This window comes from Aphelocoma coerulescens, chromosome 4 (genome assembly GCF_041296385.1).
Source record: "Aphelocoma coerulescens isolate FSJ_1873_10779 chromosome 4, UR_Acoe_1.0, whole genome shotgun sequence".
Classification (NCBI taxonomy): domain Eukaryota; kingdom Metazoa; phylum Chordata; class Aves; order Passeriformes; family Corvidae; genus Aphelocoma; species Aphelocoma coerulescens.
The window spans coordinates 1586076-1613383 of NC_091017.1; the positions used below are offsets into that span (position 1 = coordinate 1586076).

General features: G+C 45.9%; 2 protein-coding genes across 2 annotated transcripts in view; both read right to left on the reverse strand.

Annotated features, from left to right (window-relative positions):
* Positions 1 to 24165, reverse strand: part of SLC4A4 (solute carrier family 4 member 4) — a 146610-nt gene extending 122445 nt beyond the window's left edge. The window contains exon 1 of the mRNA XM_069012380.1: positions 24084 to 24165. Within this exon, the coding sequence (XP_068868481.1) occupies positions 24084 to 24094 (11 nt within the window). The 5' untranslated portion in view covers positions 24095 to 24165. The remainder of the gene's footprint in view (positions 1 to 24083) is intronic.
* The window catches only part of DCK (deoxycytidine kinase), a 59098-nt gene that overhangs the window by 16332 nt on the left and 15458 nt on the right, over positions 1 to 27308 (reverse strand). Inside the window, exons 7-8 of the mRNA XM_069012383.1 lie at positions 25816 to 25946; positions 24084 to 24210 (exon numbers count right to left, since the gene is read on the reverse strand). Coding sequence (XP_068868484.1) covers positions 24084 to 24210; positions 25816 to 25946 — 258 coding nt within the window. The remainder of the gene's footprint in view (positions 1 to 24083; positions 24211 to 25815; positions 25947 to 27308) is intronic.

Below are 27308 nucleotides of genomic sequence, written 5' to 3' on the forward strand. Positions count from 1 at the left end.
ATGGTTTGCAATTTCTCCCCTGAACAAGTTCAGAAACCAGCTGAGGTGGCGAAATATCTGAAAGAGAAATACAATGACAATTCTAATACGAACAAGCTCCTTGCAATATGTTGGGTTTTGGCATATGCCTATCGCACACTGCAGCCGGTAAGGGTAGAGAGGCAGGAAGATCAATCAGCAAAGCCTGCAGATACCCCAGTCACTCAGGCTGCAGATAAACCAGACAGCAAGCCCAAACCAGATGGAGAGTCTAAGCCACTGACAGTGGCTCCTGTTACAAGGAAAAAGCACATAACCAAAACTGATCGCCCAGTGAAAGATGAGGATAATGGAGGGGAAGGAACCTCAAAAGATGCAGGGGAAGGAACCTCAAAACCACCAACTGACTCAGGCACAGAAACCATTACTGAGTCCATGTCCATAAAGGACCTTCACAGCCTAAGAAAGGATTACACCCGACGGTCTGATGAATCCATAATAAGTTGGATGGTCCGTATTTGGGATGCGGCAGGTGATGATGTGATGCTGGACGGTGCTGAAGCGAGGCATTTGGGATCCCTGTCACATGATCCAGTGATTGACCAAGCGATGAAAAGGGGGACTGACTCTACCAGTGTCTGGAGACGAGTTTTGACAGGCGTGATTGAAAGATATATGTGTGGAGATGATCTCTACATGCAGCAAACCCCGTGGAAGACCATAGAACAAGGGATCCAACGCCTGAGAGAACTAGGGGTGGTAGAGGTTGTCTTCGCAAATGACCCGGGATTGAGGAGTCCAGACCGGGCCAGAGTTATTCCATACATGTGGCGAAAACTCATACAACTTGGGCCACCAGAATACGCTTCTGCTTTAGCAATAATGAAACCGGACTACGGTGCAAATGAGACTGTGAAGGATATGGCAGTGAAGCTCCGAGCATATGCAGACTCTGTGCATGGCCCAACACATGCAAGGATCGCAGCTGTGGAAACACATGTGAAGAGAATGGAAGATAAGATGGAGAAGAGTCTCCAGGAGATTAAAGAGTGCCTTTTCCGCGGACGTTCCCCAGAGAGAAGGCACATCCCACGAAGTGAGCTGTGGGATTTCCTGTGTGACAGTGAGGAAAACATGAGGAAGTGGGGTGGACAACCCACTTCTGCTCTGGCAGCACGAGTGCGTGAATTGAAGGAGCGCAAGTCTCAGAAAGGAGGATCTACCAAAAAGGAAGTAGCACCAGTTGCCTGTAGCCAAACTGCCGGAAATGATGGAAAAGACGATGGCATGTCCAATTCCCATGAAGGAACCTCTAAGATACAGGCCCAGGGAAAGAAGGATAACCAGGCATAGAGGGGCCCTGCCTCTAGCCAGGTAGAGGTCAGGGAAAACCGTGTTTTTTGGACTGTGTGGATTCGTTGGCCTGGTACATCAGAACCACAAAAATATGATGCCTTGGTTGACACTGGTGCGCAGTGTACAATAATTCCATCGCAGCATGTGGGGGTAGAATCTGTTTCTATTTCTGGTGTAACGGGTGGATCACAAAATTTGACCTTGGTGGAAGCTGAGGTGAGCCTGACTGGAACTGAGTGGAAGAAGCACCTCATTGTGACTGGCCCACAGGCCCCGTGCATTTTGGGCATAGACTTCCTCCAGAACGGGTATTTTAGAGACCCAAAGGGACTCAAGTGGGCTTTTGGAATAGCTGCTGTGGAGACAGAGGGCAGTAAGCAATTGAACACTTTGCCTGGGCTATCAGAGAACCCATCTGCAGTCGGCCTTCTGAAGGTGGAAGAACAAAGAGTACCAATTGCCACCTCGACAGTGCATCGCCGACAGTACCGGACAACTCGAGATGCTGTGATCCCCATCCACAAGATGATCCGTGAGCTGGAGAGCCAAGGGGTGGTCAGCAAGACCCACTCACCCTTCAACAGCCCCATTTGGCCTGTGCGCAAATCTGAAGGAGAATGGAGATTGACTGTGGACTATCGTGCCTTGAATGAAGTGACTCCACCGCTGAGCGCTGCTGTGCCGGACATGTTGGAGCTCCAGTATGAGCTGGAGTCCAAAGCAGCGAAGTGGTATGCCACTATTGACATTGCCAATGCATTTTTCTCCATCCCTCTGGCAGCAGAGTGCAGGCCTCAGTTTGCTTTCACCTGGAGAGGTGTGCAGTACACCTGGAACCGACTGCCCCAGGGGTGGAAGCACAGTCCCACCATCTGCCATGGACTAATCCAGACTGCACTAGAAAAGGGTGAGGCTCCAGAACATCTGCAGTACATTGATGACATCATTGTGTGGGGGAACACTGCAGCAGAAGTGTTTGAGAAAGGAGAGAAAGTTATCCGGATTCTCCTGGAAGCTGGTTTCGCCATCAAGAAGAGTAAAGTCAAGGGACCTGCCCGAGAGATCCAGTTCCTGGGAGTAAAGTGGCAAGATGGACGACGTCAGATTCCTGTTGAGGTCATCAATAAGATCACTGCAATGTCTCCACCAACCAACAAGAAGGAAACACAAGCTTTCCTAGGTGCCATAGGCTTTTGGAGGATGCACATTCCTGAGTACAGCCAGATTGTGAGTCCTCTCTACCTGGTTACCCGCAAGAAGAACGATTTCCACTGGGGCCCCGAACAGCAACAAGCTTTCACCCAAATCAAGCAGGAAATCGCTCATGCGGTAGCCCTTGGCCCAGTTAGGACAGGACCCGAAGTGAAGAACGTGCTCTACTCTGCAGCTGGGAGCCATGGCCTGTCCTGGAGCCTCTGGCAGAAGGTGTCTGGTGAGACTCGTGGTCGACCACTGGGGTTTTGGAGCCGAAGCTACAGAGGGTCTGAAGCCAACTACACTCCCACAGAGAAGGAAATCCTGGCAGCCTATGAAGGAATCAAAGCCGCCTCAGAGGTAATTGGAACTGAGGCACAACTCCTCTTGGCACCCCGACTACCAGTGCTGGGGTGGATGTTCAAAGCAGAGGTTCCCTCTACCCACCACGCCACCAATGCCACATGGAGCAAATGGATTGCTCTCATCACACAGCGCGCCTGTATTGGAAAACTGAATCGCCCTGGGATTTTGGAAATAATCACAAATTGGCCTGAAGGTGAAAACTTTGGTCTCGCTGATGAAGAAGAACAAGTGACACGTGCTGAAGAAGCTCCACCGTACAACCAACTGCCATCAGAAGACACACACTACGCTCTTTTCACCGACGGTTCTTGTCGCATCGTAGGGATGAAACGAAAGTGGAAAGCAGCCGTATGGAGTCCCACACGACGGGTTGCAGAAGCTACTGAGGGAGAAGGTGGATCAAGCCAACTCGCTGAACTCAAAGCTGTTCAACTAGCCCTGGACATTGCTGAAAGAGAGAAGTGGCCAAAGCTCTACCTCTACACTGATTCATGGATGGTAGCCAATGCTCTGTGGGGATGGTTAGAGAAGTGGGAAAAAGCTAATTGGCAGCGTAGGGGAAAACCAATCTGGGCTGCTGAAGAGTGGAAAAACATTGCTGCCCGAGTAAGAAAGCTGGTTGTGAAAGTCCGCCATGTAGATGCTCATGTCCCCAAGAGTAGGGCTAATGAAGAACACCAAAACAACAAGCAGGTAGATCAGGCTGCAAAGATAGAAGTGTCACAGGTAGACTTGGACTGGAAACACAAGGGAGAGTTGTTCCTAGCTCGATGGGCCCATGATGCCTCTGGCCATCAGGGCAGAGATGCCACCTATAAGTGGGCACGAGACCGAGGGGTGGATCTAACCATGGACAGTATCTCCCAGGTCATCCATGACTGTGAGACATGCGCTGCGATCAAGCAGGCCAAGCGGGTGAAGCCCCTGTGGTATGGTGGGCGGTGGTCCAAATACAAGTATGGGGAGGCCTGGCAGATTGATTACATCACACTGCCTCAAACCCGCCAAGGCAAGCGCCATGTGCTCACAATGGTAGAAGCCACCACTGGATGGCTGGAGACCTACCCTGTGCCTCACGCTACTGCCCGGAACACCATCCTGGGCCTCGAAAAGCAAGTCCTTTGGAGGCATGGTACCCCTGAGAGGATTGAATCTGATAATGGGACTCATTTTAAGAACAGCCTTATTAACACCTGGGCTAGAGAACATGGCATTGAGTGGGTGTACCACATCCCTTACCATGCACCAGCTGCAGGCAAAGTGGAACGGTGTAATGGATTGTTGAAAACCACTTTGAAGGCACTAGGTGGGGGAACTTTCAAAAATTGGGAACAGCATCTAGCAAAGGCCACCTGGTTAGTTAACACCCGAGGTTCCACCAATAGAGCTGGTCCAGCCCAATCTGAATCCCTGCATACAACAGATGGAGATAAGGTCCCAGTAGTGCATGTCAGAGGTCTGTTAGGAAAGACTGTGTGGGTAAAATCTGCCTCGAGTACAGACAAACCCACCCGTGGGGTTGTCTTCGCCCAGGGACCTGGTTGCACATGGTGGGTAATGAAGAAAGATGGAACAACACGTTGTGTACCACAGGGAGATCTGATTGTAGTGTGAAATGCTTGTATACCCCTGCTTGCTGATTGTCACTGTCACTGTTCATATATAGCTGTGTATATATATATATGTATTAATGTGTGTGTAGAATTAGAATATCTTAGTTTGGGCATTGAGCCAACAATATGGGATAAGGGGTGGAATGTCTTGGGGTGACGTTATGATGTGTATCCCATATCGCTGCCTATGCCCAGGAATTAATTTTTGTGCCTTTCTGTGCCTCTAAACTGAGCCTGAGAGGGAGAAGAAAAAAACTGAGCAAAACTTTCTCAAAGCAGTTTGCAGCTTGTTCAAGGTCACTTAAAGATAGGAGGTTTTTTTTTTCTTCCCAGCCGCGGCAGGGGAGTGAGGAAGCACCCGGCTTGCTGTGTTCCAGTCAGCTTTTGGCCAGTTGTTTCAGTTTCTGGTTCTCCGGAGAGAGACTGAGAGCTGGACTTTGCTTTTCCTTCTCTGGAATTCCGGATTTTTCTCCCTTTGCTACTGGACTGCTTTTCAGCCTCAGAGCACATCGGGAGGACTTTTCGTCGGGCACAGAGGGCCTGGCCCTGGGCCAAGCCCCGGCTCCGAGGAGACCAAAGGAAGGACTCTAACGCTTTCCCAGGTTTTTTCCTCCACAGCAAAAGATTTTACCATTTAACCTCATTTTCCTTTCCCGTGTGTTTGTTAAATAAATAGTTTTATCTTCTTCACTTTCCTTCGAGGAAAATTTATTTTTTTTCCCGAACCTGGTGGGGGAGGGGTGGTTGTGCCTTCTCTCAGAGTATATATTTCTAAATTTGGCCAAACCGGTACATCCAACCATAAACACACCTGAGCAGCCTTCTCAGATGATGTCTTACAATGGATACTTTGGAAAAAAGCTATAAAACTACCACCATAGGAAACTACAGAGTAAATCCATGGACATCTACATTGCTCAGCTCCAGACAACCTATCATTGATTGATTTACAGTGCCATTTAGGTTATTGTTCTTGGAACACTATTTTCCCCTCACTTTGCCAATTTAAATAACAGATATTCATCTCAATGCTGCTTCTTTTTCTCAGTTCATCTCAGCTCTTTGCCTTTAACCATTTTCCTATTGTGATAATACAGACTCTATTCCCAGTGAAAAATGTGTTTCCACTGGTTAACTTCTCAAGTGTTGCCTGATCTTCCCTCTGCAGGCCCTCTTTTGATATGGAGAAAAAGGCTACCCAGGAGCACCTGGTACTTACAAGACACTAACTCCACATTGTATTTTCTCTTCTGTCCTTTCATTTCTGAACTCCAGATAATTTTTAAGGAGGACACCATTTGTGATGCCACACACCAAAGGCTGGCTTGGTTTGTTGTTTTGAGGTTTTTTTCTTCCTTTGCCTAGGGTTTCAGTTTATTATCCCATTGTCTATCCTGGGTCATCAGAAATGTTTTCTTTTCTTTTCAAATAATTAAACAGCACCATCATTCACTGCTTTGGATTTTCACATCTCTTGTTCTGTCTCTCATCTTTTATATCAACATTTCCTAAACAAAACATTGAAAACCAAACATTGGCAGGTCACATTTAGCCAGAAATTTGCACTCTATAAATAAACCTTTGAGGACTTAATGACTTTTAAATTATTTGTTAGGTAATTCCAGCAGAAACAGTCTAGTTTAGAGCAAACAACAGTTCCCTGGGAGCATGTGTAACTCCAAAAGGGCTTTGCCACTTCAGGGCAGTGTGAAGAACAAAGCATTCTAGGAAAAAAAAAAAAATCGGAGTGAAAGTAAAACTGGAGAAATGTGTTGTCCAAGACAAAACAAGGCCAAAGAAATAAGGCAAAAGCACCCCTGACAGCTGGCTGCTCTTTCAATGTTCTTTCCAACTCTGCAGCCTTCTGCAGCAGCTCCTGCAAGCACAGGCAGATGAGGAATACCCCGAGCACGTAGCCCCAGATCTCTGGGAGAAATCCCAAAGAAAGGGAGAAGCAACTTGAGCTGAAGCCTTCCAGAAGCCACACACTCCACTGGGAAACCTTTGGATAGATACCTGTAGGTATGAAAACCTTTCCTATCCAGCCCTGTCAGATATCCAGCAACCTGGTCTAGTGGAAGGTGTCCCTGCCCATGGCAGGGGGTTAGAATGAGATGACTTTTAAGGACCCTTCCAACCCAAACCACTCTGTGATTCCATGATACTGAGAGTTGCTCCCCACATTCAGCAATCGCTAAGCTGTGCATTTTATGTGAGGCAGCACCAGGAAGTTCAGAGGAGAAACCTGCCCACAAGACCTGTTGCTGAAACCACCTATTTAAATACCTCTCGTGGTTACCTCCAGCAGAAGTCCCTAGCGAAGGCTGCAGCAAACAACCCACATCCAAGCTCCTCTCCACAGGAAGGAGGCAATTTGGTGAGCAGAAGTTCAAGGCCAGGGAGTGCCTGGTGCTCTGGAAGCACTGGGAAGGGCAGGCAGTGGAACCTCAGGAGCACTGACCTGCAAGGGCAGCCATGAGGACCAAGCTGTCACACAGAAGAGATGAAATGTCTGTCTGGCCTCAGCTTCTCCAGCCTTCCAGCAAGCAAAATAAATCCAAGGCATATCAGCTTAAGACTAACAGAAATTAAGGCACTGTATGAAATAAAAATGTGCAGAAACAATATCTTCTGCCTTAAAAACTAATAAACTCAGGCTTCACCTCAACATTTATGTAGCAACAGGAGATGACTGTCCTGAGACAACATCCTGCTCTGTGTGCTTTAGGGCTCAGGCATGACGGAGTATTGACAGATATTTGGGACAGCATGTTCTGGTGGAGCGTTTTAACAAAATATGAGTGCTGTCAAAGGGCAGGTTTTCATTTTATGCTTGAACAACTCCAGAATAAAATATTGCCTTTGGAGAATCTCACATATCATTTGATTAATACAAACACATGAGGACTATCTCCATTTCTCAAAGCCTTGAACTTTTGGCTATGTTTTCCCCCACACTCATGGTCCCATCTCAAAGCCCCCATCCGTCTTCAGCAAGGGAGGGGACATCCTCAAGGCACCCCAGCTCATCCTCTGAGGCCAGAGCATTCTCTTACCAAGCTGTTATCTGCAGTGGAGCAGGCAAGAGCTGCTTTCCAGGGCACACTGTCTTCATGTACAGCCTTGTTTGTGGTGGGAAATGCAGCCTGGGGCACTGACATCCTTTGTTTCTTCACTGCAGCAGAGGCAGCATAATCCATGCGCAAGCACTGGTGATATTCCTAGACCTAATGTGTAACTATTCCAGGTGCCACCCCTGATCCATGATAGGGACAGAGGCAGTGAGGACACCAATGCAGCAGAAGCTGGGTGACACTGTATTCCCATCCCTCAAGACAACGTCTTCTGGCCTTTTCTTTCTCCTTTTCCACCTATCTTACTTTGTGAGGTTAAATTCCAGCTTCTCACATCAAGACTTCTCACTGAGTTGATGGGGAGATTCCAAGGGATATTAATTGGTGCTTGAAATCACTTCAAAGGACCTTTTCTCCATCTCATATTAATAGCCGGAATGAGGAAATTGGTTTGGATTTCATACTTGCATCTGCTCCGTGAGTCTCTGCGCATTTCAAAACCCCCTCTTAACCCAAGCCTCTTGCTATTAAGGGCTCCTACTCCATACATGCACTCATACCCATCCCCTTCCACTTCCCCACAAATCTACAGCCCTGCGTTCCAATTGGCAGCCAGAGGTACCAGAAATAACCACAAGAAAGGCTGCCATGAAACCTCCAGCCAAGTTTTGAAAATCCAGGCACTCGATCCAAGCCTCTATGCTTAGAGGGCTTCAGCTGAAGGCAACCTGAACTCAGGCTCAAAAGGTTTTGTGTACCAGGGATCAAATATCAAAAAAATGTAAATGCAATTACTTTTTTTTCCCCCCATAAAAACATGCAGGATAACGTTGTTCTACAAGGCTGTTAGTGCATACTTGTAACAGTCTGCTGCTGCTCCTGCCCCTCTGGTACTAGCTAATGGCTGGTTTTCATTCCTAAGTGGTTCCCTCAGACTGCCCCCCCCCCCGCCAAAGTCTATGCTACAGTGATTCTGGAAACTGGGTCAAAATGCAATTACTACATTCCCATGCTTTGGGGTGGGGAAAGAAAATAAAAGGAAGAAGAATGGCAAGAAGCAATGGCATTGGCAGCAAGCCAGTGTTGCACTCCCCACCCTCTCACCTGTGCCACGGCTCCGAGCGCTCCCACAGCCGCTCTTTTTTCCCAGCACAGGCCTCAGGGAAGTCCCAAGGCAGGGTCTGCTGAGTGGACCCTGGCCACCCCTGCCCTCACGGCTGTGCTGGAGGTCGGGAGCAGGTGGAAGATGCAGCTGTGGATAGGGAAAAGACCCTGAGCCAGGCAGCAACCCCTGCAGAAGACAAGCGGTCTCTGCCCTGTGATTCTTGGGGAAAGCTGTAGCATCCAGATCAACTCTCCAAAGCTCTCCCCAGGATGCCATTCCCATCTTCTCCCTTACTGTGGCATAAGCAATATATCCCAGTACTTTGATTCCCCTGCTCCACTGCAAACATTTTCCACGGGAGAAGGAAAATATTTGTGTTCAGACATCCCCTTACTATTGTCACATTTAGAGCACAGTCTATCATACCTTATCAAATTGCACGTCTTCAGCATGCAGATGGTTTGTGACAACACGTTTAGGAGGCTTTCCAGTATGGAAAAGGAACGACTCAAAGACTTATTTATGCCACATCTTCCCAACTAGGTCTTTCTGAGAAACGCAGAGCCCATTAGACACGTCCCCTGCCTTCCTCTGTCCCTTATTGTTCCTTGTACACACAGTTATCACAAACCAATTCGCTCTGCTGCTCCTCTCCTTGCCTTTGTTTTCCACAGTTCTCAGAATATCAGTTCCAACTCTGCAGCATTTGCTGGCTCTGCTCCCAATCAATAACTGCAGGTTAGAGTTGGGTCGTTATGGCTGCAGATTAATGCTGAAAAACATTCAACAGCTTCTGAGATACAGAGAGACACACAACCGTTCTCTTCCTAACACGGAACGTGGTTTATCTTGCTATCCCAGTGTTCCAGGGAGATGTTATACCACTTATCTAAATGATTTAAACAGATCAAAAGTTGGCTCTGCAAGAGCACCTGCCACTGACAACAAGCCACAAGGTTGATGTTATCCAAGAAGTAACTGTATATGCTAGCACAGGCTAGACAGATCACACATGGGATAAAAAAAATTCATTTTCATGAAATCACTCTGTCATCATCCACATACCAGCAATTAAGCAAGCAGGAACACACAGCAAAATGACAGGTTTCCACTGGATATCTGGATCCTTTCAGACTTCTTGCAAGGCACAGGACTGTGAAAACCCCACAGTCTTCTGACTTTCTGAGGACTCTCCAGTTCCTAAATTCTCTGGAAAGCTCTCCCGGTTACAATAACAGAACTGGTGCAAAAGACCTTGCACCTGAGAAGAGTCTTATACAGGTCATGACCCGTATCAACAGGAAAAACTCTGTGAAATACCAAGTCTGGCACAGAGGGAAAAGGTAGAGCTATGATTTCAGACTGGAGATCATTGTACCTGCCTGACTGATTCTGCCTCTCAGTGTCCCATCCCAAACCAGGCTGCCCAGACCTACCTCCAGTCCCTCCACAGATCCAGCTGTCCCATGGGTTCCTTGAGCAGGAGAACCAGCGGCTCGCAGCAGCTCGCCTTCCACATTTGCTCCAGTTCAGAGAGGCAGAGCCCAGCAAACACTGTCCCACTTGGAAGGACACTCCAATTCCAGGCCTGTATGACATTTACTATAACCCACTTCTTCCCGCCCCTCTGCCCCCCCAGTGAAAGGGATCAAAATAGTTTCCCCCCTGTGACATTTTGCTTCATTTGCCCGACAGGCTGTGGGAGCGTCTCCGTTAAAGCCACTGAAAGGCAAGCAAGAGCAGCAATGCCTGAACCATCGGGGTGAGCCCCAAAGCGGGGTCCACCCTGTGAACACCCAGCCTTTGTGCTGCCAGCACAGAGGGCATGGGGTCCAGGACAAACTGCTATATCCCACTGCTACAATTCGCTCTGAAGATGCCACAGGTGTAAGGCGAGCCCTTTGCCCAGTGACACTGTAAGTAATACGTGTTGGCTGCCTGTCAGTGGGCCAAACTGCCCATCTTGGGGCTGACCCAAGCACCTGACCCTTCACCCCGCTCACCTCAGCCCATCCCTCCCCTCATGTTTTTCCTGGAAACATGGCCCCATGTCCTGCTGCGTGCTCTCCCCACACTGCTGCTGTGGGACCCCGCCTCAGGGCAGCACGCGCAGACGTGCGAGGACACGGCACAACCGTGATCTCGTGTTTCAGCTCCAGGCTGCCAACACGCAGAAGCAATAACGAGGAGGGAAAGCTGCATCCAGTTCCAGATGAAGGCCAGATCACATCTGCCATCAAAAAGAAAGAGCTGGCATTGGGAGCCAGGATGTACATTTTCTTGAGGTACAGAAGCACCGAAGACATCGGAGACCTGTGGTTCAGCAATGGACTCCACAGTGTTCCTCCCTTATGTCACTTGGGTTACTCTTCATTGCACCTATACTTGCTCTCATCCTGGGTCTGAACCCAAAAACAAGGGCTTGACTACTCATTCAAAATACAAGATATGCCTCCACAAAGCCTGTATCTCAGGCACTAAGATGGGTAAAATTTTCTAATTTATTAATTCTCCACAGCCAGCTCTCTTGGAGGGTAGAGTACACCTTACTTCCAGTTCTACCTAAACCCATCACATACCTTACTCAGCAGTTACAAGCAAACAGAGCACTTGTCTCCCTTTTCAAGGCAAGCCTGTGAGATAAAATACTAAACCCAAAAGCCGTTCCCAAGGAAATCCCTCTTCCCCTCCATCTCAGGCGCTGCAGGTCTCTGGAAAGGAATTAACTCGCAGCATGAATCAGCTCAGGTCACGTATGGCTGAAGCACTGTTTTCTGCCTTTCCCTTTGAAGTCCTGCGGCAGGCGTAGCTGTGGTAACACCGGTGCCGGCTGCAGTGTTTGCCTACTCCTGCGCAGCACTCGCCAGCACCCTGCTTTGCCCCAGAGCCTGCTGAGCTGCACCAAGAGGCTCACAGACAACCTCTGCTCCCAAATGCTTAGGATGGAAGCGGACCAGGCACGTGCGGAGATGCTCTCACCTGTGATGTACAGGTAAAAAGAGGAATGGACTTACTCATCTGCCGTCTTCCAGCATGGAAAACACAAAACCAGTTAAACCCCACCCCAGCGCCTTTCCCATTTCCTTCTCATTCCAATGCACCTCCAGGCAATGCAAACTCATTACTAGCCTCCAGTTAAGCCTCAGAAAAGATTTTCCTTCTGTAATTAACTCTTCACAACACTCACTTTTTCCTGCTACCTTTTAGCTAGGACTTCTGGGAAACAAGTCTGAAAACATTTTAAAACATTACTGATTTAAGGAATGGTATTAAGTAATAGAAATGAAAATGGAAATAAATTCTAGAAATAAGATTCAGACCAGCACATTAAGTGTGCAGTGCAGGAAACTTAGCCTGGTTTTCACCCCCTGAGTTATCCAAGGATAATGTCCATAGGAAGATGTATTTTGATGCATACTGGTTTAGGAAAGAGAAACATGGCAGTGTTTTCACACCTGGTCCAAATGAAGTCAGTACTGCCAATTAACCTGGGAACATACAAGTCTGATACACCTGAACAGGTAATCACAGCCTGATAACCAGGCCGTCAGGTTATTCTGGTTTGTTGGTTTTTTCCCTTTGGAAAGCTGGATTGCTACCCCCTTACATTAACTTGTATTTGAGAACAAAACCAAAGCAATACTGCTCCTAGTCCAAGAACACTTAATGAAGAACTGAATCCTGTTCAATTCCAAGGCACAAGGTAGAAGAAAAGGAATGAAAAGACACAGAAGAAGAACACAGCAGAGTATCCAGCAGTTATGTCTCTTTTAAGGCTTAAGGATTTCAGTACATTGGAAAGAACTTACTGTTGATGTCATTAAAACTCTGTTTGGAAGGGGCAATATTCTGAATTCAGGGTGCAGCCATTGCAGAAACCAGGAGAATTTTAAATTCTTTGGCTCCATGGAAATTAATACCAGGTAGGGGAGGGTGATTTATAACAGATCGAGCTATTTTTAACTGCCTGTTAAAATGTACACTCTAGCTTCTACAGCTAGCACAGCTGTCCAACAAGTAATGGGTCACACTGAGGCACTGAACACTCCAGATGCGCCCTTAAGTTCCAGAAGGAGATGCAAAGGTTAAGACAATTCCTTCTCCAGAGAGCCTGCTTCCAGCACAGGACATACAAAACCTGCCCCTGCTCCAGCAGGGCGCACGCCAGGTGCCAGGGAGTCGGCGCAGAGCTGCAGCAGCAGTACGCTCCAGAGAGGGCAGTTGATCACCAGGACCCTAAGACCAAGCAATGCCAGACTCTACTCCTCGCTCCATGTCCCATTCTGCACTCCTTTATCCAAGGCCCTCTTTGGAAAGAGGAGCCTGGTCCCATCCTCTTAACATCCATCCTCCAGACACTTGCATGCGCTAATTAGATTCCCTCTCAGTTTGCACCACCCTGTCCTGCCAAGCCTCTGGACATCCTACCAGACAGTTTTGGATCTCTTCCACAGGAATGACAGGCTGACAAGTCACATTCCTGGTCAGGCCAGGGATCCCTAGCTTTCACGACTTGTCTGTATGGCCTTCTAAATCCCTACTAAAAACAAGAAGCAGCAGAACAGTATCTTGGAAAAGACACAGTTCAGTCCCAAACGTGTTTGTTTAGAGTGCTTCAGAAAGAAAACAAAATAAATCTCTTATCTGTTGGAGTTGTTGAGGCAGCATTGAAAACCTCTTTAAAATACACTATTCCATCCATTTGTTAGAAAATTAGTAGTTTATATGGATCCTGTGCACAAGTCTGAATACTTGTACTGTGCCCTTGCTGAACGTATTTCCCTCATCTGATCTTTGGCCAGTACTGGGGGAAGGCTCTCAAGAGGACTTGTCGCCACTCGTCCTACACTTCAGGTCTCTCTCTCGCGGGGTTCTGAGATGTAGCAATTCTGTATCTAGCAGTTATTTGCTGTTACTTTCTGCCTCTCGCTGATCCCCTTGTTAGTATACTGATATTTTTTTTACTTGTACTGGTTCCTTATTGGTGGAACAGGATTGGTGAAATCTGTATGGGGAGGCAAATCGTTCCAGAGCCTTCTCCTTAGATTGTCTTAAACCAAGAGAAGCCCCAAATTGAACACTGGTGAGGAAATGAGGGGAAAATACTTAAATAAATGGAAAGAACAAGAACAGTTTTGCTACTGTCTGTAGAATGAGGATCCTAAAGAAAGATCCTAAAATCCTTTTAGAAGGCATTTTGAGAACCAAAGAAGAAAGGAATTAATTTATTTCTGTTATTAACTTGCCTCTCGATTGATTTGCCAGTGGGACCAGGGTTAAAGACTCTGGCTTGAATTTCAGAAAACACCACTGACTCACCCAGAACCCTGCTTGAGTTTCTTAAACTTCTCCATGCTTTGATCTCCACAAATGAGAAGCCAGGAGAGTTTCCTTCTCAGCGAGCCTGAAAACTGACAAGCACGACAGCCCGTGGAGGGAGAGCACTCGCAGCCCTGCGTTTCAGCCATCTCAGAGGGAGTGCTGAGCACAGCCCTAAAGGTCCAAGCTTACTTCCTGGAAAACTTGGGTCAATTCATCCATTTACAAATTCAAGGCTTTCAAAATGAGGGCTCATTTTAATTTTAAGAATTTACCTGTTAACAACAACAAATTATCCAGTTCTTTACTTACAAAAATATTTCTTTTATCATTTCCTTTGTGATTGAGGAAATCAGAGGAAGAAGAAACATGGGAGACTTACAGCTAACCATATCTCCAAACATCCTGTCCAACACCTGCCTCACAGGATAACACCACTCACTCCTGTTGCTAATGCCACACCAGGCATGGAATGGACATGGCATGGACAGGCATGGAATTGACACACTGTTTGAGCAGGTAACTTTTTGAGACCTTTTATATAAGGGTTTCCTAAGAACAATTTCACATTCAGGACAGAGTGGATATTTGAAATGGTTCCCACTCTTGTGTCACCAGGAATTTCATCCAAAATTCCTGCTTTGTTAGCTGCTTCACCAAGTTCCCAAGTAACAGCAGAATACTTATAGGTCCATGTATTTCAACACTTCTTTGTGCTTTATGGTTTGGGGCCCATACCATCATGCTGCAGAGACATGTGTCCCTGCCCATGGCAAGGGCTTGGAACCAGATGAATTTTAAGGTCCCTTCCAACCCAAACCATTCCAGGATTCCATAGTTTTGGGATTTAGTTGTAAAGCAGCACTAATCTCACAGAGTGTGTGCATTGCTCACTTAAAATTTCTTGCAGGGGTTGCTGCAGGATCTAATTAAAAGTGATTATAATTAGCCCTGTAGTATTTCCCCTTCACACTTTTGCATGAGTAATCAACTGAAGATGCCAAAACTCAAAACACAAGGGGATTTATCTGGGATGCAAAGACATAAAAAAGGCTCCTTCCTCTCGGAGCTGACACCCCATTGTCACATTTGTAGAACTGCCACCGGAAGCCTGTAAAGTGTTTCGTGCCATGAATGTCACAGGCTGAAGTAGCCCAGCCTCAGAAAATAGGGTTCATTTTTCTGAGGCCAAGGAACTTGACCCACTGCTGCTTTCTGTCCTGCTGTGCATTATTGAAAGGTCACCAGAAACAAGAGCTCTGAAATGGTCTCTGCAGTTCTTTTTAACAGGATCTTTCTCCTCCTTCCTGTATTGAAAAGCAGGGAAGTTTTTAACTCAATTTAGTAAATATTATCTCCAAGTCAGAGTTGGCACCCAGTGAAATCAGTGGGGTAATCCATTTCTCTTGAAATCACTTGGAATTCTTTGCTAACTCAGACAAACACCAGGTTCAAAAACCTGCCAAAGCTGCTTCTTACTCATGAACCAAAGAGTTGACATTACTCCATCCTCCTTCCCTTTGAGTGGTCAGACCTTCTCCATGGCCATTTAACAGCTTGCTGGAAAATCCCCCCCTTCTGCCAGCCTGCCAGATTCCCTCTTTGCTGACCCTGAGAACACAGAGCAAAGCTAAACCTTTTACCAGAGCACTTTTCCTGGGTGGGATGGAGTACAGTGCCTCTGGAAGAATAGGCAGTTGGCCAACGCAGGAATGCTGCTGCAGGCATGAGTGGTTTATCTTCTGTTTGATCTTTTCTGCTAAGGGATGACAAGAATGGACTTAATAAATCTGCATAAACACATGAAAGAAGCACGAGTCTGGGGTGATTCGGTAAGCAAAGACAACTCTATGTTGTCAGCCTGGATGTTCTGACGCGGTGGAACATTGATGTTATAAAAAGCATCATTACAAAGAGAGCAGCCATTCTTTTAAGATGAAGAAGCTCCTAATTAAGCAACAAGATGGAACAAAAGAAGAAAAATTATTCGAATTTTTAAATATTTCCCTTTTTTTTTTTTTTTTTGGTAGAAATATTTTCTGATTTCTTTGCATGGGAAGAAGAAGAAATCCTTCTAAGATACCATGAGATCAGACTAAAGTACCAGGCATGGAGCTTCCTACAAGAACTTTCACCAGTGTTTTAGCTAGGATGTCCGTTCCTTCCTGCCTACACGGCTCCAATGCTGTTTTCCAGCCTCAGCTCTCTACCCCTCCCCAAGTCTCTCCTAGTGCCACAATTACTTCCACCCCTTATCTCTACACCTTACTTGATCTCTTTGATGAGTTATGCAATGTTTATCCACTATTTGATCTTCTCAGATTGTTTCATAGCAACAGAAAACAGTTTATGGTGGATATTGTGTGAAAACTCTCCAGCAGAACGTGCCTATGAGTCCTGCTGGTTTCTTGGATAATGTTACGCTCTTTGGAACAATAATGCTGACCAACAAGTTATCTTCATTTTATGCTAAAATTAGAGCAGTTGAACATTATTTATTTCGAGTCCGCTGGTTTTAGTGAATACCAGGAAGCAGTGGGAATGTATCCCATGCACTGCAACCCATACAACTTAATCCATGACACTCATGCAATGGCACTTGCAAATCGGAGCAGTCAGAACAGAAAATACTGCATGGCAACTGCACCAAGGAAAACTTAAATGTGCCCACCACATTCCTTGGACTGAATACCTTTGTAAAAGGGAGACCCAAAACCTTGGGGACTTGGATTCAAAAGAGCTTGTCAGAGTCATAAAGAAAACCATGTTCAAAGACCCCCGAGGTAGTACAGGAAAACACAAAACCAAATTCCTCCAGCTAAGTCCCCAAGTGTTGCAGTTTTGGCAGCTGCTGCCTGAGCTCCCTCCTGTCCCCAGAAGAGGAAGCAAGCAGAGCAATTCAGGCATTTCTTACCATATCAGGCAGGCAGGTAAAATGCTTAAGTGATGTTTAGCATCCACATTTATTTTGTGACCAAGCATTCCTGAAGTGTTAAAACAACAGCCTGTCTTTGGCTTTACATGGAGAAGTACCTAAAAGCACAGAAGTATCCAGACTTTGCAGTTTTCTGACCTTTCCTGGTAAAGCCCCACCAACTGCTAAACAGCATATTCCCTCTCCCTTGGCAACTAAACCTTGTCCTTCATAATCCTTGCACGAGTCCCTGCTTACAGAAGGGTCCCAGAATCTTTCCTGCGGGCTCTAGGAGAGATCCTGAACTTGGACTTTGTAATCCAGTGTCTTTCTCCCTCACTCTGTAAGGCCCTGCTTAAGTCTGGCCTCTGTTTATGGTGCCTCTCTCTTAAGACCCTTTCCAGTTTACACATCATCAGTCATGTTCTCATGTCCAGCAAGAGAAGTGAAGGTTTTGCAATATACAACTTCACCAGTATAATCAGATTTCCTGCTGCTACTTAATTCGACTTGTTTGAATAGGTCATTGACTTCTATATTTATATTGTCTGTATTTCAAATGAAAATGTAGTGCTCTCAATTAATTTTTAAATTAGCTGCTACGATTTTAAAACAGAAGGGCCCAAATATACAAAACAACCAGGCACAGACACGTTCACCCATTTAGTTTTTCAAAGCACGCTTGGTTCACAGGGTAAGGCCATCCATGAGATTCCTGATTTGTTTTCTTCAATATGGATTGGCACACAAAGTAAACAATGCACTCCTGATCATTTTACAGATAGTTTGATAGATTTCTATGTCCACTGCATCATCATGATATTTTATGATATGGAATATCCTCCTAAAATTAGATTTTATACCACCAATATTTACAATTTAATTCCTTGCAAAGAAACAAAGGGTGAAACCATACTTTCTGGCAACAGTATAATCTTAGGTAAGGAATATCCCATTCCCCTTCTATCTTCTGTTCTAAGATCTTACGCCATCAGCACACAAAGGGGAAGGAAAGGTACGAACTGTTCAGATACATAAACCCCTTTTTATAGGAGAAGCCCTGGAGCTTCAGACCATGTAAATAAATACCTGACTGTTACAGAAGAGCAAGGACCAGAAACAGGTTCTTTGACACATTGCAAAAATAAACACGTTCCATCCCCATTATCAGATGTACCTGATCTGAGCCTCAGCAGGGGCCACTTGTCTAAGCAAGCAACATCATGGCTCAGGATGGCAGAGCTCTCGTGACCTTTATTGTTATTACTGTTATCAAGGACATCACAAAATGCTCTTCCTTGGAAGCACAGTTTGGCTCTGATTTTCTGCAGGAGGAAGGATTCAATTTTTCCTTTTAATTGTTTATTGTTAGGGATCAGTGCTTTTAAGGTGTTCCATGTTACAATTTTTTTACACAGCAATAGATGCTGACTCACTGGAAGACAACAAAAGCTGAGGAATCTGAAAACACAGCTCTTGGTATTCCTAGCTACATCTGCACCACCACATGCTACAGATGGGGAATTCTAAGCCCTGGAAAGACTTGTTTTTCACATTAGGAAACCTTTGCTTTCCACTTAACAGTTACCCTGACCACATTCAGTCCTTCAAACCAATAAACACAGGGAAACAAGGTGAACTTCCTTCTCCGCTGGAAAGAGGTAAAAACATGAGGGCAGAAATTGAGTTCCCGTGCTAAGGATCTGTTGGCTGCATTGTCTCTCCCATTAGAAGGCTTCACTCTAAACTCCCAAAACAACTCTAAAGAGACACATTCTCCAAACAAGAAAGCAGTTTTTACAAGGGCAGGACAGGAATGACAAGACAAGGGGGAATGGCTTTAAATGGACACAGGGAAGGTTGAGATATTATGAAGAAACTGTTCCCTGTGAGGGTGGGCAGGCCCCGGCACAGAGAAGCTGTGGCTGCCCCTGGATCCCTGGAAGTGTCCAAGGCCAGGCTGGATGGGGCTTGCAGCAACCTGGGACAGTGGAAGGTGTCCCTGCCCACGGCAGGGGGCGGAGCAAGATGTGCTTTAAGGTACCTCCCAACTCAAATGAGTCTGGGTGGCTGCTCCCACCATGACTCTGGGACTGTAACACATGAAAGCAGAGTCAGGTTGGGGTGTCTAATGGAGGGTGTGTGGCCTGCCAGTTACCCCCAGTCCGGGGGACTGCCCCACTCTGCTGTGCAGCACCACGACCACAGCCTTGAGCCCGAGCTCAAGACCCAGGTCTGAGTCAGTTCAGGTGTTTCTGTGAGAAGTGTGTGCTGACGAATCCAACCCTGTAGGGAACACCAAGGTGCTCTGCGTTGTCTTAAAACCTTATTTCCATTTTCCACAAGTAACAGAGTGACACAGATTCGTTTTAAGCTGTTTTCCTAGATCTGCTTTAAGTTATTTTCCATTAAATGGTACTAAAGGATGTGTTAAAGGTAGGATGGGATGCAATAGGCCTTAAATATTTATGGCCTTTGTATTTATTACAGATCTCAGACCTCCTATACAATATATGCCAGCATCTCCATTCAATGCCAAACATTGTCAACACTCCAACAGGAAGAGTTTATACCTACCTCAAGTTAATAAATCAAAATTACCACATGAACCTATAGATTTCCTTCTCGTTTAAAGGGGCTTTAGAACACTGTACAAGGAAGAGAAATTTCCTATGGCTAAGCTGGGCAGCTCATCTACTAAAATAGAGTCAGTAAATAGCACATTAGAGAGAGGCCATTCTGGAATGCAGTTGGCCAGAAATGAAACACCACAATTAGCAGGAAATTCTAACAGTTTGGTGAGAGTGCTCTGCATCCCATTTACAGAAATAGACTTCAGCTTGCATTTAAATGCCAGCCTGATTCTTAAAACCAGGCAGTGCTGATGTCTTCATCATGTAAGTAAATTCAAAGCTAACTCTGGGCAGAGTTAAAAACAGAAAGCAAAATTAGCCATTAGCATGGAAAGTCACTTTCACTGCTGTATTTTTATATTCTGTCTCTACATTTTTGGGCTGCAACTTCATATTAGAAGATACCAGCTGCTGAAAATCAAGTTTCAGCACAGCACTCTGTCCTTCCTAAGCCTATCCTGCTGCTCATTCCCTGGAGAGCTTTCTCATGCACTCTCTTCACTCTTCTTGCAGTCAAAGCTCAGCAAGCAAGCAGAAATTTGGGCAGAAGAATTTTCCTGCAGCTTACACAGCAGAAACCCCCATGTTAACCTTCCCAACAACCCTCACACACACCTAGGCAGGGCACAGTTAGATTCTCAGCTATGTGATTTCTATTCACGCTTTGCCCAAGCGTTGAATAATTTGGAAGCACGAGGCCAGCAATGGCAGAAGGAGAGGAATGCCTGTTCTGGGGAGCCAGCAGGTCTTCAGACACCTGCTAGGCAAAAATCCCTGTCCTGCACAGCTGGCATCATGCCTCTTTTCTGACTTGGGATTAGCATGTCATTTGTCTGTGCACCAGCTCTTCCCACCCAGCATCTCCACCAGCTGTCAGAGGCTCTTCCCACCCACGAGGCAGATGGCTCTACGGCTGGGATGACTATCCGGTGCTAGGCACTGGCACTTGGCAAGTTGCTGGAATCCCTCAGCAGGACTATAATGAGCACGGGGCATGACTAAACCTGAAATGCTGTTTACTTTTCCAGAGGCATCATGCCATACACATATGCTACCAAGAACTTGAAAAAAATGTGACCCACATCCTCTTTCAATTCCCTACCCCTCTACCAGTAGCATCTTGTCCCCCAAGCCAGCAATGCAAGCCTGGGAAGCTGTTCTGGAGGCAGTTCCTGCTGGGACAGGGAGGCGAGTGTGCAGCCCATGACCAGCACACAGCAGGGAACTACGCCGTGTTCTGTCCAAGCAGCACCAAGCAGATAGAAACGCTGGGAGCTCACTCTAAAAAGCCTCAATAGAGTGACACCTGGCACCACGTCACTTTTTACTTTCAGCTATGTTTTCAGCCCTCTGACTACCACTAGGTCCTAATAATTGTCCTAATAATCTTTGCACAGACATGAATAAGAAAGGCTTTGAATAGTCAGTCAGGAATTTTTAACAAGGAATGCCAGGACTGTGAGCTGGAAGGGTAGGGTTAGCTCTCCCCTGAATGGCAGGGGGCAAACCAGCCACATGTGACATCCTTGACAGTTTTTGCAGGCAGAGGAAACAAAGTGCTGGATGCATAACTGCACCTGAAATGGTGCGTGTCAGGTAACCCTGAGCCAGCATCAAGCTCCGCAGTAAACACTTAATATTCTTTGGAAACAAGTCATTTGCAAATATTATCCCAAACTGGTGAACAAAAATTTAAAAAGGAGGCAAATCACAGCCCTTAAAGCAAGGTATTCTGACAGGTGATTTTACAATCCAGAGATCCCACCAGTCAGTATCCCAAACCTGTGCCCAAAGCGGCGAGGCAACGTGCACATGCACGTATGTCAGCACATACACACAGCTCCAAACTCTTTTTATGAGAAAAGCAACTAAGTGAAAAGAAAGGAATTTTCCCTTTTTGCAGTCACACGCAATTTATTAAAACTGGATTTTGGAAGCATTCCAATTCTAATTCCTTCCTCTGAAAGAACTCCATGTCTTAAACATATACAGTATGTCATAAGCACTATTTCACTTGTCCTTTTAACTCCTAACCAGGCAGGCAACTAGCAATGGCACTATTTTAAATGCATGGTAAAAGGCAGATAAAATGACATAAAATGGCCTGTTTCAGTTCAAGGAAGCCCAACAGTCAATTCAAACAACACACTTAATTTGTCTTTTTTAAAAAAAAATAACTTCAGTAGGTTTTGAAGAAGTGTCCTCCCCTTTTTCACGTACAGAAAGAAGAAAAGGTGGACCCTTTAAGCTATTTCACACTGTGTGCCTTAAAGCACTAATCATATTAAAATCCCCTCTTGACCAACGTCTTTGTCACAAAACTAGGGCAAACACCACTTGGAAATCTTTCTGCTAAAAGCACTTTCCTTCAGGACACGGCTTCAAACCATCACCTACAGCCAAACACAACCACATGATCTTGTCTGACCCCTCGCTGCCTGCAATCTCTGCTCCCAACAGTGTCAGCCTCAGCAGTTCTGAGACAGACTTTGCAATTTTGCTCCTCCCAGCCAACAACAGGAATGAAGTTAAACCACACATCTCCATGGAGAACAGGATCATGTTTCTTTGAAATGCTTCAGTTTTGATGTCAGTAACTACATGAGCTGCACATACATGTAGCTTTCCTTCTGGATTTATTACCCGTTACATCTGAAAAACTGTTGATTTTCAGGTGAGCAGCTTATTTGGAGCCAAAAGTGTTTGGCTCTGAAAGCTCAGAGCCACCAGTTTAGGCCAAATCTTTACTTGGCACCTTTCAGATTTGGGTTTCTCCTAGATTGGCGGTGGCCATACCTGTTTGCCCACCTTGATGAATGTGGTCTCCCAAATGCTCACAGTCACACTGCTTGAACTTTTCCTTCTTGACCAGGAGCTATGGGTTTCTCACAAAGCAATACCGCATTATCACATATCACCACCACACTATCAGACTGGAATCCCAGCCCCTTACCTTGTTCAAAGACTGGTTTTCTAGCAGAATTCCTCACCGGTACAGGTAATGCCTCTCAGGTAACCAGTGGTGGCCAACCACAGGACAAGAGCTCCATCCAGTGGCCCCTTCTCCAGCCAACACTTTCCAGAGCCATGAATCCATTTTGCGTATGCCCCTTCCGAGCCTCTCAGAAATACCGAGGTGCTTCAACTCCCTCAGTTTCCATCATGCAGGTTATTTCCCATTAGAAAGGGGGACTTTGTACCAAAGGGGATAAACCCAAACATGAATACCCAAAAATGATGGCCATTTTTTAAATGTTAGGAGTCTCTTGTGTTCAGACAGCATTGAGATTGCTTTCCACACATATCCATCCCTTGCATATTCTCCTGAGCCTTTCAAACCATTACTTAATACAGACCATTCTAAGCAAAAATGCTGATGTCTTAGAGCCAGCATCCTTCCTCAGCAGCTCCAGAAACCAGAGTGGGAAAGGACATGTTAAACAGCACTGTGACTTTTGGAACTATCATTGTTTCTACCTCACTAAATGGTCTCAGGAGACCACCAGTCTTAAGTACAACCAGTCTGTTTCTGGGACCTTTTTGTTCCAAAGCCTGGACTTGAGCAGTGAGACACCTCCTCTCTCCAGAAGGCAAGTCTGCTCTGAGGTCAGCCAGCCCACGCCCTAGCGTACCCTCACATTGCTTCTGGGAAGAACTAATTCCAGCTTGCTTATGCTGTTCCACTTGCTCTAATTTACCTGGGACAAAGGGTTATCTCTCTGATCTTTCTATGCGTGATGTAACAACACGTTGAAGGAAGACAGTGTTAGACTGAATTCCTCCCAGGTGCCTTATAATTATAAGGCACAGTCAGAAGGCTGTGGCAATAAGAGAGGTAAGCTTTAGGTAGCTGAGCCAAAAGACAATTTAGAAAAATGGCAGTTGTATAAAAAGCAGAAATAAATACTGTACGCTCTTGTTATGGAAAGAACCAACATGATCTCATCTCTAAAGGGATTTAGGTGCTTAATTGCCTCTGCAACCAATTCAAACACTCAAAATTCCTAAGCCTGTGAAGGTAAGTGCAGATTTGATAATAAAATGTTCTTTACCTATAAAAAGACTGTGTTTAAAGTCAACTGTAATTAATTGCTGACAGGTCTCCAAGTTAAACCTTTTGTAACAGCAGCACATAGACAATGTCCTGTTGTTAACACCACATTTCACACTCTGCAGGGACCAGTTTTCCTTTTCTTCTGTGGCATTACTCAGGCATGGAACAACCCGAGAGTCTAATCCCACTTTCCTTTAGGTTTGCAGGACTGCAGAGGTTCTTTCCACAAGATATTTTCCCACCAGCCCAGGGCACACTTGCTCAGCCCACAGCCCAGTCCCAAAGACACTGGAGAATGTCTGTTTACTTTGAAACCAGAGAACCAGTTTATATTTTTTCTCTCTTCCCATCATATAACCATAAGCTAGAAGTGCCCAACTAAAATATGAAGTCATGTGTCCTGCTGAAATGTACACTGGGTGTGGATCAGTCAGAAAGAAATCATGACAGCTGTAGCCATGGACTCTCCCCATTACCTGTGATGCATTTCTGCTTCTTCCTTGTGCTTCTGGAGCAAGTCCCTTTTCAGCTTCACAGCAATGCACGATGGAGGATTGGGAGAGTCTCAGATACTGCCAGCCATACCAGGAGCTGCAGGGGTGCCTAGGACAAATAAAAGAGATGATTTGTCTTGAGCCCAGATGCCTCTGAAAAGGCCAGGGCCAAAATGCAACGAGAAGAGGACTGTTAGTTGCCAGGTGAAACAGTCAGCAGCGGGGCTGGGCCAGACTGGACCAGGCTTCAGCTTCCAACATCTCAATTAGCTGTGCAGGCCCTGGGGCTCTGCTGCAGGTGCATTCCCACCAGGACACCAGAGCAGCTTGTCACCGCAGAGCAACAAGGGGTTTTTTTCTCTCTGTAGCCAAGGCAAGCAACTGTGGGACTTGAAGAAGGCACTTAGTTCATTATTGTGTCACAAGCTTTCAGTTTCTGCTCCTGTCTATCCTTGCTTATCCAGCAAACACCTCAGTTTGCTAACAAGTGGAAAAGGGAGGAACAACTTTCCAGGAGGTGGATAAAATCAGATGGTTTGACCACTGAGGCTAAGGCTATTTTGGCCATCATTAAAGCATCAGATTAGCCAGTCCATTTCTAAACCACACTCACAGGAGAAAGGAAGAAGTCAAAGACAAGCCCAAAGGCTGCAGTAGCCAATGGGAATAAGCAAGCTGCCCCACAACACGCAAACACACACCCAAAACTGTTTAACTTGTGGGCAAGTCTGGGAAATCCTGAAGCTGAGCACCACGGACAACTCTCAGAAGGATCAGTATGGGAATGATTTTCAAGAATTAGCAATCGCCTGGGTTTAGAGCCAGGCTTTTGCCTCTACACTGGGTACTGTAATGACCTCCCTTCCATACGCATACAGTAAAACTGGCCTTACACGTGCACTCTGACACCCGCTGTCCCTCAGCCGTGTGGGGTGGGCAGGAGGTGGCCAGGCTGTTAGACAGAAAACCCTCAGAGAATCTTTCTAGAGAAGAAAGCCAAAAGCCAGATCTCGGGTGCTAAGAGATTACAGGAAAGACAACCATGAAACAGCAAAAACCAAAACCATAATAAGCTGTGATAATTGCTGAGCAGTAACTGTGCTCTGTGTGGTTACAGAGCAATACTCCATGTTTGGAATCACTGTGACTACAGACTCAGGCTAGATGCTGCAGGCACTTTTTTCCCCAGACACTACTAGACCTAGAAGCTGCTTCTAAAGCCTATGCAGGATGTGGCAAAATCTGTTGAGAATTTAGAAGCCCTGCTCCTTTGCAAATGCAAGCATCACTGAGAAAACAGAGTGACAGTTTGCAGAGAGAGGTGCCAGGAGAGTGAGGTGACATCTCCTGATGACAGCAGGACATGGGATTAAGCCCAATCACACACAATCCTCAAGTAAGAGTCAATAATGATCCTGGACTGTGCCAGGTTATGTGGAGTCAGAGGGAGAAATGAAATGAAGCATGTCAACACAGGCTGCATTTTCCTTCTAAGGCAGATAAGGAGAGTGCTGGAGGGCTCTCAGCAGGGAAAGAACACAGTTGGCTTCGAAAAGTTGTGAAATCTTTGCCTATTTCCAACCAGTGCCTCAGTGATGGGAAAGAATGAGCAACCATTCCTGGACTGGGAGGAAAAAATAATTAGCTTTCCCAAATCGTTATGGAAAATAAACCCAATAGTAAGTCATACAAAAACACCATCTGCCCAACAAACCTCAAATGACACAGTAAACTTGGTGAGACTCTCGTGGAAGAAGGAAGCCCCTCTTGCTCCTTTCTAGCTGGTACCCAAACAGCTGGTGGAGTTACTGGGAAGTTACCCAAGTCCCAGTTACACCATTTAACCTATAAATACAAGGCAGAAAAAAATCTGTTATGAGGAAGGGTTCAGTGAGTCTCTTGGCAGAGTCCACACTTGGGACCATCACACCATCACTATTTAGATAGAATCCCTTCAATCCCAGAAGGCCAAACTCCATGAACATGTCAAGCAAAGCCACCGAGTCATGGAAAATAAGGAAAATACTGACAAAGGGCAGGTTTAGAAGACATATCGAGAAGGAATATCTTCCCTGTGGGACTGGTGAGGCCCTGGCACAAGTTGCCTGAAGAAACTGTGGCTGCCCCATCCCTGGAAGTGTCCATAGCCAGGCTGGACAAGGCTTGGAACAATCTGGGATAGCGGAAGGTGTCCCTACCCAGGGCAGGGGCTCAAAGAAGATGACCTTTAAGGTCCCTTCCAACTCAAACCATTCCTTGACTCCGTGATTCCGGAGGATGGAGTCGCAGAAGAAGGCTACAAAGGGTGCAGGCTGCCTTTGTTGCGAAAAAAGACCAGGGAATTTTAAATTTCGTTGCAAATACAATTGTGTATAAATAATAAATTCTGTGCTACTAGCGTGTGGAAAGCTCATTCACTCGAGCCAGTCTGTGATCAGTCCCAAACTCTACCAGAGACTGTTTTGATGGGGCCTGTTCTATCAAAAGAAATCCACAGTTCAGCAAAGCTACTTTTAAGTTCTTCAATAATCTTTTCATGACTCTCTACGGCCTCTGAACTTCTTTCAGCCACTCAAAACATGTATCACACATTCAGCTTTAAAAAAAACAAATAGATGAACACTGATACCCAGTTTAATCAGAACCTTGCTGCAAATCCCTGGAGATGAGGTTGTGCAACAGGCTGCCAGGGGCAAGGAGCACGCTGCTGAGATAAGCAATTTGTAACAGCAGCTAGGACAAGTGAAGAAATCAGCAATGGGGCTGGGGTGGGGATTTTCACCAGCCTCTAGAAAGACTCCCTGCTCTACACGAATTACAACCAAATGCGTTCATTTCAAGTCATAAATATCCTTTTCCTTTTCTTAGGTAACATCTAAACATGCCCAATTCCTTACTGACAGCAGAGAAGCAAAGAACTCCAGGGTGAAATGGATCTCTAAATTCTGCAGCAACACGTACTTCACAGAGGCTGCTTTTCTCCACATTCTTTATATTTGCAGTATAGTTTTCATCTTAGTATCTCAGCAATACTGTTTTTACATGCCTAATCTAACTTTTTTTTCCAAAGCAGTAAAAGTCTGCCCAATCCTACATCTCATGATGTTCCCTCCTGTAGGAGCAGAACCTGCTTGTGGGGGGAAATCAACTTTCTCACAGAAAAAAAGCTTAGATGCACGCTCTTTTTGAGAAGCTGAATGGTACCTT